A 15882-nucleotide genomic window follows, 5' to 3' on the forward strand; every position below is an offset into this window, starting at 1 on the left:
CACAGCCTTTTGGGTCTGGGGGGCCATGGATAATAATGATAGATCCGTTCTTATCAGAACAGAAGGGAGAGAGGAGCTAGGCGGACCCCAGGCACTGTGCCTCTGCAGGAGGCCATGTTTAAGGGCTAAGGATGGGCTGGAGAGGGAACGGGACGTAACCTCAGCCCCCTTTCTCCAAAGGCTCCGTCCTGGCCCGGAATGTTTCCACCCGCTCCTGTCCTCCCCGCACCAGCCCTGCTGCAGACCTGGAGGAAGAAGAGGAAGGGTATACAGACGGAAAGGGGTAGGTGTGGGCCGTGGACAGGGCCACCACCCTAGGAGTGAGGCTGAGGACCACGCATTTCAGCGTCCTCCAGAGGGCTGGGGTTGAGCCTCTGCATCCCAGCTTAGCCCAGCAAGCCTGGCCGGCTCCTATCTGAACTAGTTAATGTCATGTGCACCTCCAGTCTCGGCCACCAGAGGGCGGACAGGGCCACACAGGAAGCCAGCGGGGTAGACTGCATCCACATTACTTCCAATCGCTGACGGGTGGGGAGCCCCTTGCAAGACTCTGGCTCACATCCCACCCTGGGGAGGACCCACCAGCACCTCAGCATCTGCTTCCCTACAGGGACCGGAAGAACGCCGGCCTAAAAATCGCTAAGAAGAAAGCACGGAGGAGGCACACGGATGTAAGGAAGTTGGAGGGCTAAGGGCCTGTCTCTCCCTGTCTCCCCGAAAGCCCCTGTCTCTCCTGAGGCTGGCCTCCCTGCTCTGCACTCTAGGGATGGGGGCTGCAGTGAGCCCAACCTCCCCACCCTTCAGCTCAGAGCTGCCAACCTGGCCCAAGTCTGGAAGTGGGTGGGAACTTCTCAGGCAGCTAGCACGGCAGGACTCTCTAGGTGTGAGGCTGGGGAATCGCTGGCCTTCCCCTCCTCCCGGGTGGGGTTGTTATCGGGGATGGTGACAGTAGAGAAGCTAACGGTCTGGTGTCCTCTCAGGATCCGAGCAAGGAGTGCTTCACCCTGAAATTTGACCTGAACGTGGACATCGAAACGGAAATCGTGCCAGCCATGAAGAAGAAGACACTGGGGTAGGGCTTGAGGCGGAGTGGGAAGGACAGATCCAGCTCCTTCATCAGGTTCCCAGTCTCTGCTGGGGTGTGTCTGTCTGTCTGCCTGTTTGTCCATGTATATGCATGTCCACACCCATGCATCTGTGCACCAGTCCTTTGGGCGCCGGTGTGGACGTCACACCTTTACAAGGCTCACCTGTGCTCTCTAATCCTGACTGTACAGCTATGCCTGAGAGGGACTTATTTTGTGTATATACTAAAAAAAAAAAAAAAAAAAAATAAATATATATATATATATATATATATATATATATATATATATATATATATATATAAAATGTGTAAATACACTGTAGCTGTCTCCAGTTGCACCAGAAGAGGGCATCAGATCTCATTACGGATGGTTATGAGCCACCATGTGGTTGCTAGGATTTGAACTCAGGACCTTTGGAAGTGCAATCAATGCTCTTAACCGCTGAACCATCTCTCCAGGTCCCCCCAGAGGGACTTAGAAAGCTGTGGGGACAGGTGTCTGTATGCGTGTGCACAATGTTGTGCATGCTGCTTTTCTTTATAATTGGGGTGGCAGCTGGAGCTGTGTCCGGATGGGCTGGGGAACCCTGCGACTGTCATGCCTGAAACGTGTTCCTTCCTGGGGTCCAGAGAGGTGTTGCAGCCTGTGTTTGAGAGGAAGGGCATCGCTCTGGGCAAAGTAGACATCTACCTGGATCAATCCAACACACCCCTGTCCCTCACCTTCGAGGCCTACAGGTTTGGAGGACACTACCTCCGGGTCAAAGGTGAGCAGAGCCACAGGCCCCTGGGGCAACTGTCTGGGTGGCATGGTGGGGCCTCCTGGATATGGGGCCCTTTCTGGGCTCAGATTCCCATTGGCCGCGCTCCCGAGCAGGCTCATTAGCATACAGGTGTCTGCAGGGGTGGGTTGGAGCTGGCAGGGTGGGGCTCCCAGGAAGGAGAACTGGGCCTAGAGAGGCTCTGGGGAGAGAGGACTGGCCCGTGTCTCCCATACTCGGGCACTGAGGACTTCTTGTTCCCCCTACCCCCCAACCATGCCACCCTAGCCAAGCCCGGGGACGAGGGCAAGGTGGAGCAGGGGGTGAAGGATCCCAAGTCTCTCAGCCTGCCAGCCCTCAGGTCCCTCAGCCCTGGGACCCCTGTGTCGGAACGTGGGGACCCGCAGAGCCGCCGGGAGAGCAGTCTGGACATCTTGGTGAGCTGGGGGTGGGGGCCCTGTTTGGGTGTGGGTAGGGCAGGGCACCTCCTCAAGGAGGACTCATCCTGGATTCTTCCCTGAATTGCTTCTGCAAGGCTGTGGACCTCAGTCTCTCTGTGTAACTCTTAAGATGATGGGATTTGTCTAGTGCACTGGCACCGGCAGGATGTTTATCTGTGGGACAGAAAATGAGCACATTTGTGTTGCCATGTGTGGACTTGTCACCTAGGGGTGGGAGTGTCTCTTGGGTCTTGCCTCCTCTCTTCCTTTCTTTTTGTTTTTGTTTCCTATTGTTTTGTTTGTGAGATAAGGTCTTACTTACTGTGTAACCTTGGCTGTCCTGGAACTCTTTATATGGAGGAGACTGGCCTCCAAGCCCTGTCTCTGCCTCCCTTGAGCTGAGATTAAAGGCACTGACACACCTGGGTATGGGGGTGGTTTGGTTGGTTGGTTTTTCTTTTCTTTTCTTTTTTTTTGAAGGGGGATGGTTGAGATTGTGGTTTCTTTGTTTTTTTTGTTTTGTTTTGTTTTGTTTTGTTCTTAAAGATTTGTTTATTTATTATATGTAAGTATACTGTAGCTGTCTTCAGACACCAGAAGAGGACGTTAGATCTGTTTACGGATGGTTGTGAGCCACCATGTAGATGCTGGGAATTGAACTCAGGACCTTCAAAAGAGTAGTCGGTGTTCTTACCCTCGGGGCCATCTCTCCAGCCCCCAACAGGATGGGTTTTGTTTTGTTTTGTTTTTTGTATAGCCTTGGCTGTCCTGGAACTTGCTCTTTAGACCAGGACAGCCTTGAACTCAGGTGTGTACCCTGGCCACTTGGGTCTTCTTTCTTTTTCTTTCTCTACTTTTGTTTTTGGGCATTTTATTTTCTTTTTTTCAAATTAATGTGGGTGGGCATTGGTGGCACACACCTTTAATCCCAGCACTTGGAAGGCAGAGGCAGGCGGATTGCTGAGTTCAGGACAGCATGGTCTACAGAGTGAGTTCCAGGATATCCAGGGCTACACAGAGAAACCCTGTCTCTGGGAAAAAAACATACTGTGTATGAGTGCTTTGCCTGCCTGTGTGTACCACCTGTACAAGCCGTCCCCTGGGGCATCAGATGGAGACAGTTGTGAGTTCCCACACAGGAACTCATAGGCGATGGAAACCAAGCCCTCCCTGGTCCTCTGCAAGGGCAGCCACTGCTTTTTGCTCTTAACCGCTGAGCCATCTCTCCAGCCCCAGTGGGATCTTTGGAAGCTCTGTCTGTAGGTGCCACGGAGTAGAGTGTGTGTGTGTGTGTGTGTGTGTGACTGACTGACTGAGTTTCTCCCAATTCCTGCTTGTAGCCAGGTAGTCTAGGGCAGTAGTCCCGGTGGACCTGTGTGACATCTGGGTCTCAGGGGAGGAGGTGCCCTGTGTCAAGGATGCAGAGACCCCTTTTGCCTGCTTGGGTGATCAGAGGTTCTCGAAACCCTGGTACTGAGCTGTGGGTCTGGCGTGGCTGCTCTACACTATCCCTCCCTGGTCAGGCCCCTGGCCGTCGCCGCAAGAACATGTCTGAGTTCCTGGGAGAGGCCAGCATCCCTGGGCAGGAGCCTCCCGCACCTTCCAGTGGTTCTCTGCCGGTTGGCAGCAGCGGGGGTGCCAGCAGTGGCAGCAGCGAGAGCTGGAAGAACCGGGCGGCCAGTCGCTTCAGCGGCTTCTTCAGTTCCAGCCCTAGCACCGGTGCCTTCGGCCGGGTACGTGGCCCCATGATTCGGTTGGGACAGAGCAGCTGGCTAACCCAGACCTGACCCTGGCCCTTTCCCTGGGTCTCCTCCTAGGAAGTAGACAAGATGGAGCAGCTGGAGAGCAAACTGCACGCCTACAGCCTTTTTGGGCTACCCCGGATGCCCAAGAGGCTGCGCTTTGACCATGACTCCTGGGAGGAGGAGGAGGAAGATGAGGAGGACGATGAAGACAGTTCAGGCCTGAGGCTTGAGGACAGCTGGAGAGAGCTCATTGATGGACACGAGGTGGGTGTGGCTAGAACACACCGCTTGGCAGCTTTAGTCAGTGCTAGAGGAGGCCTGCTCAGCGGTGTCAACTCGGCTATCTTGATAGTCTCAGGCCACATGCTCTTGAGGGTGGCTTTCCGCAACAGATCCAGAAGATGAGGAAGTTGTATGCAGGCTTGCCCACCCTCCCTGACTCCCTGACAGTCTCCACAGCCCTCCGCTCCTGGCTAACCTGTCCTGCCCTTCCTCTAGAAGCTGACCCGGCGGCAGTACCACCAACAGGAGGCAGTGTGGGAACTCCTGCACACAGAGGTCTCCTACATCCGGAAACTGCGCGTGATCACCAACGTGAGTGTGGGACCCCCCCTCCAGGAGGGACCATGTTGCTTCTCACGTGCACAGCCCACCTGCTGCGGGAGCCCTCAGCTAAGCGGGGCCCTCACCTGGCTGCCTGTGTTGGAAAGCAGGAAAGTTAGACAGGGGCGAGGAGGGATTTCCTTCAAGTGCCTGGGGGAGGGGGGCTTTAGTTTGTTGGTTTAACCCAGGTGAGGCCTCGGTTGTTCAAAGGCTGTGTCTGAACACCTGCTGTTCCCAGAGCGGTCACCAGGGCCGGGACACATCAAGGGATTTCAGCTGGGGAGGGTAGCAGCACCTGGCCTTGATTTCCCAGAAAGAGCTTCCTGGACAGAGGCTGAACCAGGGCAGAGGCCACTCAGAGCATTCTAAGTGTGCTGGTATTCTCCCCCTGATGGCACATGTCAGGGTGACCCCTCCCTCAGCTGGGCCATGGGTGGGTTGGAGTTTCCGGGTGTGGAGGTAGCTTTATCTCCTGGGAAGGGGTAGCTAAGAGTCAGGGTAGGACTTCAGGGCCGGGACGTCACCCCTACACGACCCTGCTGCAGCGCCCCCTCCCCCCACAGCTGTTCCTGTGTTGTCTCCTTAACCTGCAAGAGTCGGGGCTCCTGTGTGAGGTGCGACCTGGCCTGGGGCGGCGGCGGGGAGGTACTAGGAAAGAGGCGGGGCCTAGCTGGGGGAGGGAGAGGGGCGGGTGCTAGGTACCTGGCATGAGGCGGGGGAGGGGGAGGTATGGGGAGTGGGCGGGGCTAACGAAGAGGAGTGGGTGGGCCGGGGTAGGGCCAACCCACCCTTGTGTTGGTTCGCCCAGGTGGAGGCTGAACGCTTGTTCAGCAACATCCCCGAGATCGCGCGGCTGCACCGCGGGCTGTGGGGCAGCGTGATGGTGCCGGTGCTGGAGAAGGCTCGGCGGACGCGCGCGCTGCTACAGCCCGGCGACTTTCTCAAAGGCTTCAAGATGGTATGGGCAGGGACGGGGAAAAACACCCAGGGCTGGATCCTGCCTTCCCGCCCGTCTGGTTCTCACCGACCTTAACCCCACGTTACCTCTGTGGCTAAGAGGAAGTAGTAGGTGTTGGTGACCTGGGTTTGCGTCCTTGCCACCTGGCTACGGGGGTGTGGGTGACTTTCTGAGGTTTAGAATCCTCCCCTGGAAAGGCTTCCTCGCTGGGGTGGTATGGGAAGCCCCTGGGACCCCTGGAATCCGGAGGTAACAGGTACTGTTTGCCTCGGGCCAGTTCGGCTCGCTCTTCAAGCCCTACATCCGATACTGTATGGAGGAGGAGGGCTGCATGGAGTACATGCGCGGCCTGCTGCGAGACAACGACCTGTTCCGCGCCTATGTCACGGTGAGGGCTTAGAGATCCGGGTGCAGGACCCTGGGCTGCACAGAGGGGTGGGCGGGTCCTGAAGGGGCGGGGTTAGGACAGAGCTCCACCCCCTTTCCGTAGTGGGCGGAGAAGCACCAGCAGTGCCAGCGGCTGAAGCTGAGCGACATGCTGGCCAAGCCCCACCAGCGGCTCACCAAATACCCTCTGCTGCTCAAGTCGGTGCTGAGGAAGACAGATGAGCCTCGCGCGAAGGAAGCCATCATCACCATGGTAACCTGAGTGTGAGCAGAATGTCCTAGGCTCCCCTTCTCCCAGATCCTAAACCCCCAACACCTATCCTTAGATCAGCTCTGTGGAACGCTTCATACACCACGTGAACGCGTGCATGCGGCAGCGGCAGGAGCGGCAGCGCCTGGCGGGGGTGGTGAGCCGGATTGACACCTACGAGGTTGTGGAGGGCAGCAACGACGAGGTGGATAAGGTGAGGCAGCACCGCGTCGCTGGTGTCCTGGAAGCCCTGGGTTGTGAGAGGTGGGGGATGCTGCAGATCCCCCTCCCAGTTTTGACCCTGACCTCTGCTCCCACATCTAAAGCTCCTGAAGGAATTTCTACATCTGGACCTGACAGCACCCATGCCTGGCACCTCCCCTGAAGAGACCCGACAGCTGCTGCTGGAGGGGAGCCTGAGGATGAAGGAAGGGAAAGATAGCAAGGTGACCCCAGGACTCCACCTGACAGCCGTGGTCCACTTGCTCCTAGGAGGTTTTCTGTCCTTCCCGAGGCTCTCGAGAGCCCGGGTCAGTCGTTATAACTGCCTGGCTAATTATATGGTAACTGCCTGAGTTTGCTTTCCATTGATAGGATAAAAACACCATGACCAAAAAGTAATTTGGGCAGGAAAGAATTTCTTCACATTAAGTGAGGAGAGCCAGGGCAGGGCCCCAGAGGCGGGAAGGCAAGCAGAGGCGGCAGTGAAATGTTTCTTACTGGTTTGCTCGGCCTGTTCTTTTTTTTTTTCTTCTTAAGATTTGTTTATTATATGTAAGTACACTGTAGCTGTCTTCAGACACACCAGAAGAGGGCGTCAGATTTCATTACAGATGGTTGTGAGCCACTGTGTGGTTGCTGGGATTTGAACTCAGGACCTTCGGAAGAGCAGTCAGTGCTCTTACCCATTGAGCCATCTCTCCAGCCCTCACCCCCTTCTTTTTTTTCTTTCTTTTTTTCTTTTTCTTTTTGGTTTTTCGAGACAGGGTTTCTCTCTGGAACTCACTCTGTAGACCAGGCTGGCCTCGAACTCAGAAATACGCCTGCCTCTGCCTCCCATAGTGCTGGGATTACAGGCGTGCGCCCCACCGCCCGGCTTCGCTGGGTGCTTCTAAAACTTCCTGCAGCCAGCATTCCTGACTTAACACCTCCCAGAGGTAAACTTTATCTTCGCTGCCCGGGCTGCTTTCCTTCTTGTACTTCCCGACATTTCGGTCATTGCTCCCTCCTGTTCCCTCCCTGCGTGGTCTGCCCTAGCCCTCCTCACAGGCAGGGACCCTCTCTACTTTCTCCCTCCCCCAACCTAAAAGTTCTGCCTCTTTTATCCTGCCCAGGCATTGGCCGTAGGCTCTTTATTGATCAATCAAAATCAAATTGGGGAGGGCTGGAGAGATGGCTCAGCGGTTAAGAGCACTGACTGCTCTTCCAGAGGTCCTGAGTTCAAATCCCAGCAACCACGTGGTGGCTCACAACCATCTGTAACAAGATCTGATGCCCTCTTCTGGTGCTGTCTGAAGACAGCTACAGTGTACTTACATATAACAATAACTCTTTTTTTAAAAACCTATTGGAGACTGGGACCCTCAGCATTTGGACACACAGATTCTCAATTTGGGGGGCCGGATTAAGTCAAAGCATTAGAACCAATTCCCGGGGCTGGAGAGATTGCTCAGTAGTTACAAGCCCTGGCTGGGTTCAGTTTCTCATCTACATGGTAACTAGCACTGTGTCACCGGGCTTGCACATGGGTCACAGAATACTGGCAAGCACCCACACACGTCAAAATGAAGAATTTTAGGCAGAGAAGTAAAATGCAAGCAAATCTTTAAAAACAAAACAACAAAGGCTTGCGCCGCCGAGCCCTAGGGTCCTCCTGTTGTGACTCTGACTCTCCGGCTCCCCGCCCCAGATGGACGTGTACTGCTTCCTGTTCACTGACCTACTCTTGGTGACCAAGGCGGTGAAGAAAGCAGAGAGAACGAAGGTCATTAGGCCACCACTGCTGGTGGACAAGATCGTGTGCCGGGAGCTTCGTGACCCCGGTAAGGAATTTTGGCCCCCTGCTCCTGGTAGTGAGGCCGCCATGGGCGGGGCCAATACTAACTCCGCCCTTCTGTGACCAGGCTCCTTCCTCCTCATCTACCTGAATGAATTCCGCAGCGCCGTGGGGGCCTACACATTCCAAGCCAGCAGCCAGGCCTTGTGCCGGAGCTGGGTGGACACTCTTTACAACGCACAGGTGAGGGAGCAGGGTGACGGGCAGGTGGCAGGGTCCGGGGCCGGTGGCTCTGTTGCTCGCGGCTCATTCTGCGCATGCCCGTTTAACTTGCAGAACCAACTGCAGCAGCTGCGTGCCCAGCTCTGTGCACAGGAGCAGCCGGGCAGCCAGCACCTACAGAGCCTGGCAGAGGAGGAAGATGAGCGGGAGGAGGGTGACGAGAGCGGTACCTCGGCTGCCAGCTCCCCCACCATCCTGCGAAAGAGCAGCAACAGCCTGGACTCCGAGCACTGGTATGTTTACCCAAGGCTGCATGGTAAGCTTGGGCCACCGGCCTATAACCCGGGGACTTGAGAGCCAGGCAGCTGAGCAGTTTATTCCAGCCTTGGCAACAAAGTAACAACTTGTCTCAACGAAGGAAAAAAAATAGGGTGAGGAGTATGGGGAGGAGGTGGGGCCAGTGATTGGGACGTAAAATGAATGAATGAATGAATGAATGAATAAATAAATAAATAAATAAATAAATAAATAAATAAATAAATAAGTGGGGGTGGGGAGAGAAAAAGAAGCAGACATATAATCTACCCAGAAAGCCAAGATACTTGGCTGTAATTACATTCCAGAATTTGAAAGGCAGAGGCAGAAGGATTGCCAAAAGTTTGAAGCCTGCCTGGTCTCTGTAGTGACCTCCAGGACTGCATACCCAGACCAGGTCACACACACAAAATAAGAACGTTTAGCATGGCCCATCAGGACGAGTTCCCTCAGCGAGGGCATCTGACTGAGAACGCACAGGGATTGCTCCCTGCACGGTGGAGCGGTGTGAACCCAGCGGGGCTGTCGGGGTAGCTCTGTCTCCAGCTGGAGCCCAGGCGTGGACGTGAGCCCTTTCATCCCGCTGCTCCAGTCCACGTGGCCGCCTGCAGCCCGTGCGCAGGTGTCACGGGTCAGGAAGGATGCTGATGTCTGGCCGGTCTGAGCTCTGAGCTGCAAGGGCTCGCGGTTGCTTTAAGGCTTTTAGATATCTATCATCTGGCTTTCTGACTCTCCGTCTGTCCCCCACAGTGCCACAGATGGCTCCACTGAGACCCTGGCCATGGTCGTGGTAGAGCCTGGGGAGACACTCTCTTCCCCCGAGTCTGACCGCGGTCCCTTCAGCTCCCAGTCGGACGAGACCTCTCTTAGTAACGCTGCTTCGTCCATCACTCCCACCAGCGAGCTGCTGCCCCTGGGCCCCGTGGACGGCCGCTCCTGCTCCATGGACTCCGCCTATGGCACCCTGTCCCCCACTTCCCTTCAAGACTTTGTGGCTCCACCACCCGTGGTTGAGCCAGTGCCTGTGCCTCAGACCCCTTCACCCCAACCCTCACCCCGCCTCCGCCGTCGCACTCCTGTCCAGCTGCTCCCGCGCCCACCCCACCTGCTCAAGTCCAGATCCGAGGCTAGCCTCTTGCAGTTGCTGTCGGGATCGGCCGCCCACGCCGTGCCCCCAGCTCCCAGTCGCAGCCTGTCAGAACTGTGCCTGATCACCATGGCCCCTGGCCTTAGGACTCGGAGCCCCCTTCGGGAAGGTGGGCCTGGCTGGAATGGTTCCGGGGTATGTGGCCCCTGCCTTGGCCCTCGGTTGTCAGAATCTGAGAACAGACCCAGCCACGTGACTGGGGGCCCTGCAGAGTCTGCCCGAAGGGGGTGCAGCGAGATGCCTTCTGGGACTGTGCCCAGGGCGCAGCCTGAGCCTCCCCCAGGGGTCTCTGCTCAACACAGGAAGCTGACCCTGGCCCAGCTCTACCGGATCAGGACCACCCTGCTGCTCAACTCCACGCTCACGGCCTCGTGAGTGGCCTGGCCAGGGGAGGGACAGATGACTCTGATGGCATGGGTACTGGGTGATGACAGCCATGTCTGCAGGTGGCCAGGCGGGGTATCTCTAGCAGGCGGAAGTGGAGGAGGAGGCCACAGTGGAGGGGAGGGTTAGTTAGAACCATTTTGTGATTGCCACCAGCCAAAGATGGACTTTCTCCCCACCCCTTGCAGGGAGGTGTGAGCAGGAGACCCTAAGGGTGCCACTGAGTAAGGACAGCAGAGACCCCTGTCTCCTGGGGATACAGTAGCTGCTTCCCTGCTGCCTCGTGTGTGTGGAGACCAAGGAGACCCCGAAGGGTACCACTGCAGAGAGCCTGCCACCCGGAGGAGGTCACGGCGCCTGCCTCGCTGCTCCTCGCGTGTGCCAGAGGGCCAGGCAGGGTGGTTACCGATCACCTCAAGGCCAATTTGCACTTTGCCAGACTGGATGGAGTGGAGGGGGCCCTGGAGAGTCCCAGGCCTCAACTGCAATGCTCCGCCCTCTTGCCCAGGAGGGGGCCTTGTCTTCTGCTCTTGACGCTGCCAGCCCTGATCCTCAGGGCTGGGCTCACACTGCCACCTTCGTTCTGACTCATGAAATGAGTCCCTGTCCCTTCTGGCCATGCTGGCCTCTGAGGCACGGGCTAGCCTCTGTCAAGCTGCGTATTTATTGAGCTCGGCTCTTCTATAAAGACTTGTATATACTCCCCTGGAAAGAGTACTGTGTTTCCGGAACCCCGTCTTCCCTGTTCGGCTGGGCTGGGCTGGGGGGCTGTGTCTTGCCAGCTGTAATGGGGCCCCCCGTGGGACAACATCCCAAGGCCCCGCTGTTTCCTGACACAGCCGGCAGGCTGCTGTTAATTGGAGCCTCTAGGAAATGCTTCCTGGCCCTGGCCCTGGCCCTGGCCCTGGCCCTGCTGAATCTAATAGACTCTTCGAATCTAGTGGGTATTCCTTAGAACTCAGGGCTCGCCCATCCCAGCGCCCATTCCAGCTATTCTGGAAGATGTGGGTGTTCTGCTTAGGTTGTTCCACCCTATCCCAAGTACTAGAGACCCGGAGGAAAGTCACTTGCCCTGAACTCTGAGCAGTGGTTCTCAGGGCTGGAGCTAGACCCAGGGTGTGATCGAGATATGGCTTTGCGGGCTTAGTCAAAGCCTGTGCTGGCTTCCAGTATGCAGTGTGCACCACACTGATGGCGAGGGTCTCCGTCTGGTAGAGGGACATATCCGCTTGGCTTCGGAAGAGTGGCAGACCCCTCCCTGGCCATCCCTCTTCCCCCCCCCCCCCAGTTGTGCTGGATGGCGCGGGCGGGCAGGCAGGCTGGCTCTAGTTTAGGAACACAGGGGCTGGGCTAGTGGGGAAGCCCCGGGGCTATGCGACCAGAGAGGCGCTCGCAGGGCCCGGGCGGTACAGACCGCAATGGAGCCACGGGCGCGGGGCTGCGTGGTGGAGGTGAGTGGGGTCGCAGGAGGCCAGGAAACAGTCCAGAACCTGGCCTGCAGCCCTGGAGCTAAGCCTCGCGGGGAGGGTCTGGGGGAGCCTCTCAACTCCTACCTCCCCTGCGGGCTGGGTCGCCTTCACCGACGACCTAGTTAGAGGCTCGGGCGCGCCCTTCCGCTGAGAGGAAGCACAGACTCTCGGGGAAAGGGGTCTGGGGGCCTCCACTTCTCAGAAGGCATGGCTGGGGGCAGGGTGACCGAGTCTCACCGGGTGGGGGGGAAGCTGGCAAGGGGCCTCCTCTGCTGCTCATAAGCTGGTTTTGTAGACTGGGAGAGGGAAGCTGGTCCCACTCCCCTAACCCTGTTCTGACCAGGAGCCTGAGAAGTGACACACTCGGGCAAATGCTAGGGCCTCAGGAACTGAGGAGATGCCCAGGAGGGAGGGGTCCCCTCCTGGGGCAGCCACACCAGGGTCAGCTGCGCGTGTTCTCCAGCCTCTGTTCCTACCACTGCTGCTGCTGCTGCTGCTGCCTGGGGGCCGGGGCCAGGGCCAGGGCCAGGGCCAGGGTGGCACGCCTGGCAGATGTGACTGTGCCAGTGAGTCACAGAAGAGGTATGGCCCGTTTTGTTGCAGGGGCTGCCCAAAGGGTAAGTGGCTGGAAAGGTAAAGGGGGTGAGGCTGAGTGAGGGTGGGTGGGGGGCGATGGGTTCCAGGGAGGCTGCGGGGCAACACAGGCAGGCGATAAGGAAGCCAGAGACAGGAAGGGAGGGAGAAAGCAACCACAGGCAGGCAGGAAGGTTCCAGGAGCCACTGACTCCAGCCTTGCCTGCCTTCCTCAGGACACTACATGAAGGCCCCCTGCACAGAACCCTGTGGGGACTCTGTCTGCCTTCCCTGTCCCCAGGGCACCTTCTTGACCAGAGACGGCCACTTTAAGACTGAGTGTACCCGCTGCCAAGTCTGTGATGAAGAGGGTAAGGGGCTGGCTGCCTGGAGCTCAGGGGACAGGCTCCTGAGGACAGGCCACCCACGGCCTTGGCTTTTCAGACGTAGCATGCCTTTCTCCTTTCCCCGTGGCCCTCCTGTCTTCCCGTGCCTTGACCTCTGGTCAACCATGAGCAGCTTACTTCTACCCTTCTGTGGGACTAGCCCATGCTGCTCTCTCAGGGAGGTTGCCCCCTGCTACTTTGTAGCAGTCAGTAGCTCTGACAGGGTCCATGTTCCCACATCCCCCACCCCTTACAGCCCTTCAAGTGACCCTGGAGAATTGCTCAGCCGAGGCGGACACCCACTGTGGCTGCCAGTCAGGCTGGTGTGCTGACTGCTCCACCGAGCCATGTGGGAAAAGCTCACCTTTCTCTTGTGTCCCGTGCTCAGGCTATGAGGCTACAACGCCCCGTGAGTACTCTGTGCTGTGCTGTCTGCCCTGAGGGAGGCTTTTCTTTCAGCTCCTTTCTTTCCTGTCCTGACACAAACTGCCTTTTGGTCTGCAGGGCCCTGCCCGCCTGGCTTCTATAGACATGGCAACGGCTGCTCGACCTGTCCCACGTAACTTACTGGCTGTGCTGAGCCAGAGGAGGGGAGGCTGGGAGCAGGGTGGAGACTTGGAATGCGAGCTGCAGGTTTAGGGCTGGGAAGGCTGTGGGTGGGGCAGCCTGGCTCTGCCGTGGAAGGGGTGGCGTTTCAGGGAAGCCGCGGATACATAAAGGATCCATATTCTCCTTACCCCTCCACTCCCACGTTTAGAGCAGGCTTATCGTTTATTTGCTTACGCTGGTAGAGCTTTGAAACTCCAGCTAAGACTGGATTTGCTGCAAGCCCTTGGCAAGTTGAAAGATTTCAAATTTACCCTCTGAACACAGGTGCTAGGATGTTCTTCCCAGGGCTACAATAGGGGGAAAGGGTACCCGAGCCCTGGAGTATCTGCTGCTTCCCAGACACTGACTCTAGGTGTGAGGACCTAAAGACAGAATGGTGCTGGTCATTAGTGACCCACGTGACTTTTCAGCGATACTCAGGGAATGTTCTGGGGCAGGATAGAAGTCCACCCCTACAAGATGGGGGACACTGTCAGACAGTCCTGGGGAACCTACAACCCCACCTTCATCCTTTGCAGGAGCTTCAGCAGTCCCTGCCCAAAGGCTTGCACTGCTGTCTGTGGCTGGAAGCAGAGTAGGTGATAATCTGGGGGTTCTGGTGGGAGGGTTGGGGTGGGCCAGCATAGGGCGGGGTGGCTGCTAGCCGGCTCTCACCAGGTACCGTTTCGTCAGTGTTTTGGGTCCAGGTGCTTCTAGGGGCCTTGTTCCTTCTTGGGGCTATCCTGATCTGTGCATATTGGCGATGGCAGCCTTGTAAGCCTGTGGTCACTGGTAAGTCCACACATGTACTACATGCATGCATTGCAAAGAGGCCTAGGGTAAGGATGGTTCCTCCAGAGGCCCCATAACTTGATGCAGAAAGGGAAACTGAGGGAAGAAGTGTGAGGGGCAAAAGACCTCCAGAGGTGCTGGTCTAGCTCGTACCTGGGTGCTGACTGGGTTCTCTCTGTCTCCATTAGCAGACACAGCTGGGACGGAGACCCTGGCCTCACCACAGGTAATTATCTCAGTCCTGGGAAGAATTCTGACTCCTGGAACATCCAGGGTTCTCTGGGAGGACCCCTCCCTCCTGCCATCGAGCCCCATTCCCTTCACTAACCCCAAATCCCTGGAAGGGCTCCCACAGCAGGCGTTAGAAAACGGTGGAGCCAGTGCACCAGGAAAGGGGTCCAGGGCGGCCGGGACAGGAGCGCTCAGCCCGAGTTCTCTGTATGGCTTACGAGGACCCACAACCGTCGCCAAGGAGTTACTTTGCGCAAGCTTGGAGCTTGCTGTCCTCGGCCTGCGCTTCCTCATTCCACCAACGCAACAGTCCTAACTATGAAGATTTGTCCCAGCAGGCCTTGGGGCTGCCTGATTCCCTGGTTCTCTTCCACAGTCGGGTCTAGCATACCTGTGGGCTAGCCTCTCAATATGGAGACCAGGCCAGTTTCGAATTCACAAAGATCAGCCAGCCTGAGCTAGGGAATGTCTACCCCTAGCCAGAGACCAGCAAAGGGGCCTTTCTAGAGACACAGGACTGACTTGGTGCCTCCCACCTTCCAGACTACCCGTCTCTCAGCCTCAGACAGCGCCCACACCCTCCTGGCACCCGCAAGCAGTACTGGGAAAGTCTGCACCACCATCCAGTTGGTAGGCAACAACTGGACCCCTGCCTTATCCCAGACTCAGGAGGTGGTCAGCGGGCAGGCCTCCCAACCCTGGGATCAGCTGCCAAACAGAAGTCTTGGTAAGGGAGCATAATGGTTTAGGCTTGTCCCAAGGTGGGACACCGTTGTTTTGAGGTCCACTAGGTCCTCTGTTGGAAAGTAGCCTCACACCTCTGACCCCACCTCAGGACCTCCTCTGGCATCTCCGCTCTCGCCAGCGCCCCCTGCGGGCTCTCCGGCTGCCGTGCTCCAGCCTGGCCCGCAGCTCTACGACGTGATGGATGCAGTCCCAGCACGCAGGTGGAAGGAATTCGTGCGCACGCTGGGGCTGCGCGAAGCAGAGATCGAGGCTGTGGAGGTGGAGATCTGCCGCTTCCGAGACCAGCAGTATGAGATGCTCAAGCGCTGGCGTCAGCAGCAGCCTGCAGGCCTGGGCGCCATCTATGCAGCCCTGGAGCGCATGGGGCTGGAAGGCTGCGCTGAGGACCTGCGCAGCCGCCTGCAGCGCGGCCCGTGATGAGAGGCCCATCAGCCACTCTGACACACTAGTGACCCTTGAAGGAGCCTTAAGTATTGTTACTTACGCGTGTAGACATTTTATGTCACTTAACTAATCCCCTGTCGTGGTCCTGCGTAGCAGGGCCTGCTTCGCCCTTGCTTAGCTGCTGCTGCACGGAGCTCCAGCTAAGGGAAGCGTCATGGAGAAATACCAGAAGGGGCCAAGTGATTGGTTGTTCAGCTGTTAATTAGCCCGAGTTTGGACTTGGTATTAAATTTCGTAAGAAAAAGCAGCTGCTTGGTGTGTCAGTGGGGGTTAGGGGTGTTAAGTGGAGCTCTGGTTCCATTTCCCAAGCTTTGAGTGGGCTGGGGGTCCTGACGCCTCGGGAACTGAGGCACAACA

The 15882-nt window shown here is 57.2% G+C and overlaps 2 protein-coding genes across 13 annotated transcripts in view; both read left to right on the forward strand.

Moving 5' to 3' along the window:
• The window catches only part of Plekhg5 (pleckstrin homology and RhoGEF domain containing G5), a 41249-nt gene extending 30242 nt beyond the window's left edge, over window positions 1–11007 (forward strand). For 4 of the 6 annotated variants that reach the window (XM_052178281.1, XM_052178279.1, XM_052178277.1 and 1 more), the window contains 19 exons: window positions 181–283; window positions 611–671; window positions 981–1072; window positions 1718–1854; window positions 2137–2285; window positions 3812–4021; window positions 4106–4297; window positions 4532–4627; window positions 5200–5250; window positions 5445–5594; window positions 5872–5982; window positions 6085–6234; window positions 6308–6445; window positions 6558–6677; window positions 8141–8273; window positions 8355–8470; window positions 8564–8742; window positions 9515–10282; window positions 10484–11007. In XM_052178281.1, coding sequence (XP_052034241.1) covers window positions 181–283; window positions 611–671; window positions 981–1072; window positions 1718–1854; window positions 2137–2285; window positions 3812–4021; window positions 4106–4297; window positions 4532–4627; window positions 5200–5250; window positions 5445–5594; window positions 5872–5982; window positions 6085–6234; window positions 6308–6445; window positions 6558–6677; window positions 8141–8273; window positions 8355–8470; window positions 8564–8742; window positions 9515–10282; window positions 10484–10493 — 2966 coding nt within the window. In that variant the 3' untranslated portion in view covers window positions 10494–11007. Of the gene's footprint in view, window positions 1–180; window positions 284–610; window positions 672–980; window positions 1073–1717; window positions 1855–2136; window positions 2286–3811; window positions 4022–4105; window positions 4298–4531; window positions 4628–5199; window positions 5251–5444; window positions 5595–5871; window positions 5983–6084; window positions 6235–6307; window positions 6446–6557; window positions 6678–8140; window positions 8274–8354; window positions 8471–8563; window positions 8743–9514; window positions 10287–10483 lie in introns of those variants that run through there. The other 2 variants (XM_052178280.1, XM_052178278.1) reach the window with 1 other exon arrangement.
• Window positions 11008–11080: 73 nt separating this feature from the next.
• Tnfrsf25 (TNF receptor superfamily member 25) lies at window positions 11081–15769 on the forward strand. 7 transcript variants are annotated; one of them, XM_052178287.1, is made up of 10 exons: window positions 11081–11746; window positions 12228–12381; window positions 12574–12708; window positions 12980–13132; window positions 13228–13282; window positions 13851–13906; window positions 13990–14103; window positions 14292–14329; window positions 14878–15061; window positions 15170–15768. In XM_052178287.1, exons 1-10 carry the CDS (start codon window positions 11714–11716, stop codon window positions 15496–15498), a joined length of 1251 nt encoding a protein of 416 aa, XP_052034247.1. In that variant the 5' UTR covers window positions 11081–11713; the 3' UTR covers window positions 15499–15768. The 7 variants fall into 7 exon arrangements, with proteins under 7 accessions (XP_052034247.1, XP_052034249.1, XP_052034244.1 ...); XM_052178289.1 differs by having other exon boundaries at window positions 14005–14103; XM_052178284.1 differs by having other exon boundaries at window positions 11081–12346; window positions 15170–15769.
• The last annotated feature ends 113 nt before the right edge of the window (window positions 15770–15882 follow it).

This window comes from Apodemus sylvaticus, chromosome 3 (genome assembly GCF_947179515.1).
Source record: "Apodemus sylvaticus chromosome 3, mApoSyl1.1, whole genome shotgun sequence".
Classification (NCBI taxonomy): Eukaryota; Metazoa; Chordata; class Mammalia; order Rodentia; family Muridae; genus Apodemus; species Apodemus sylvaticus.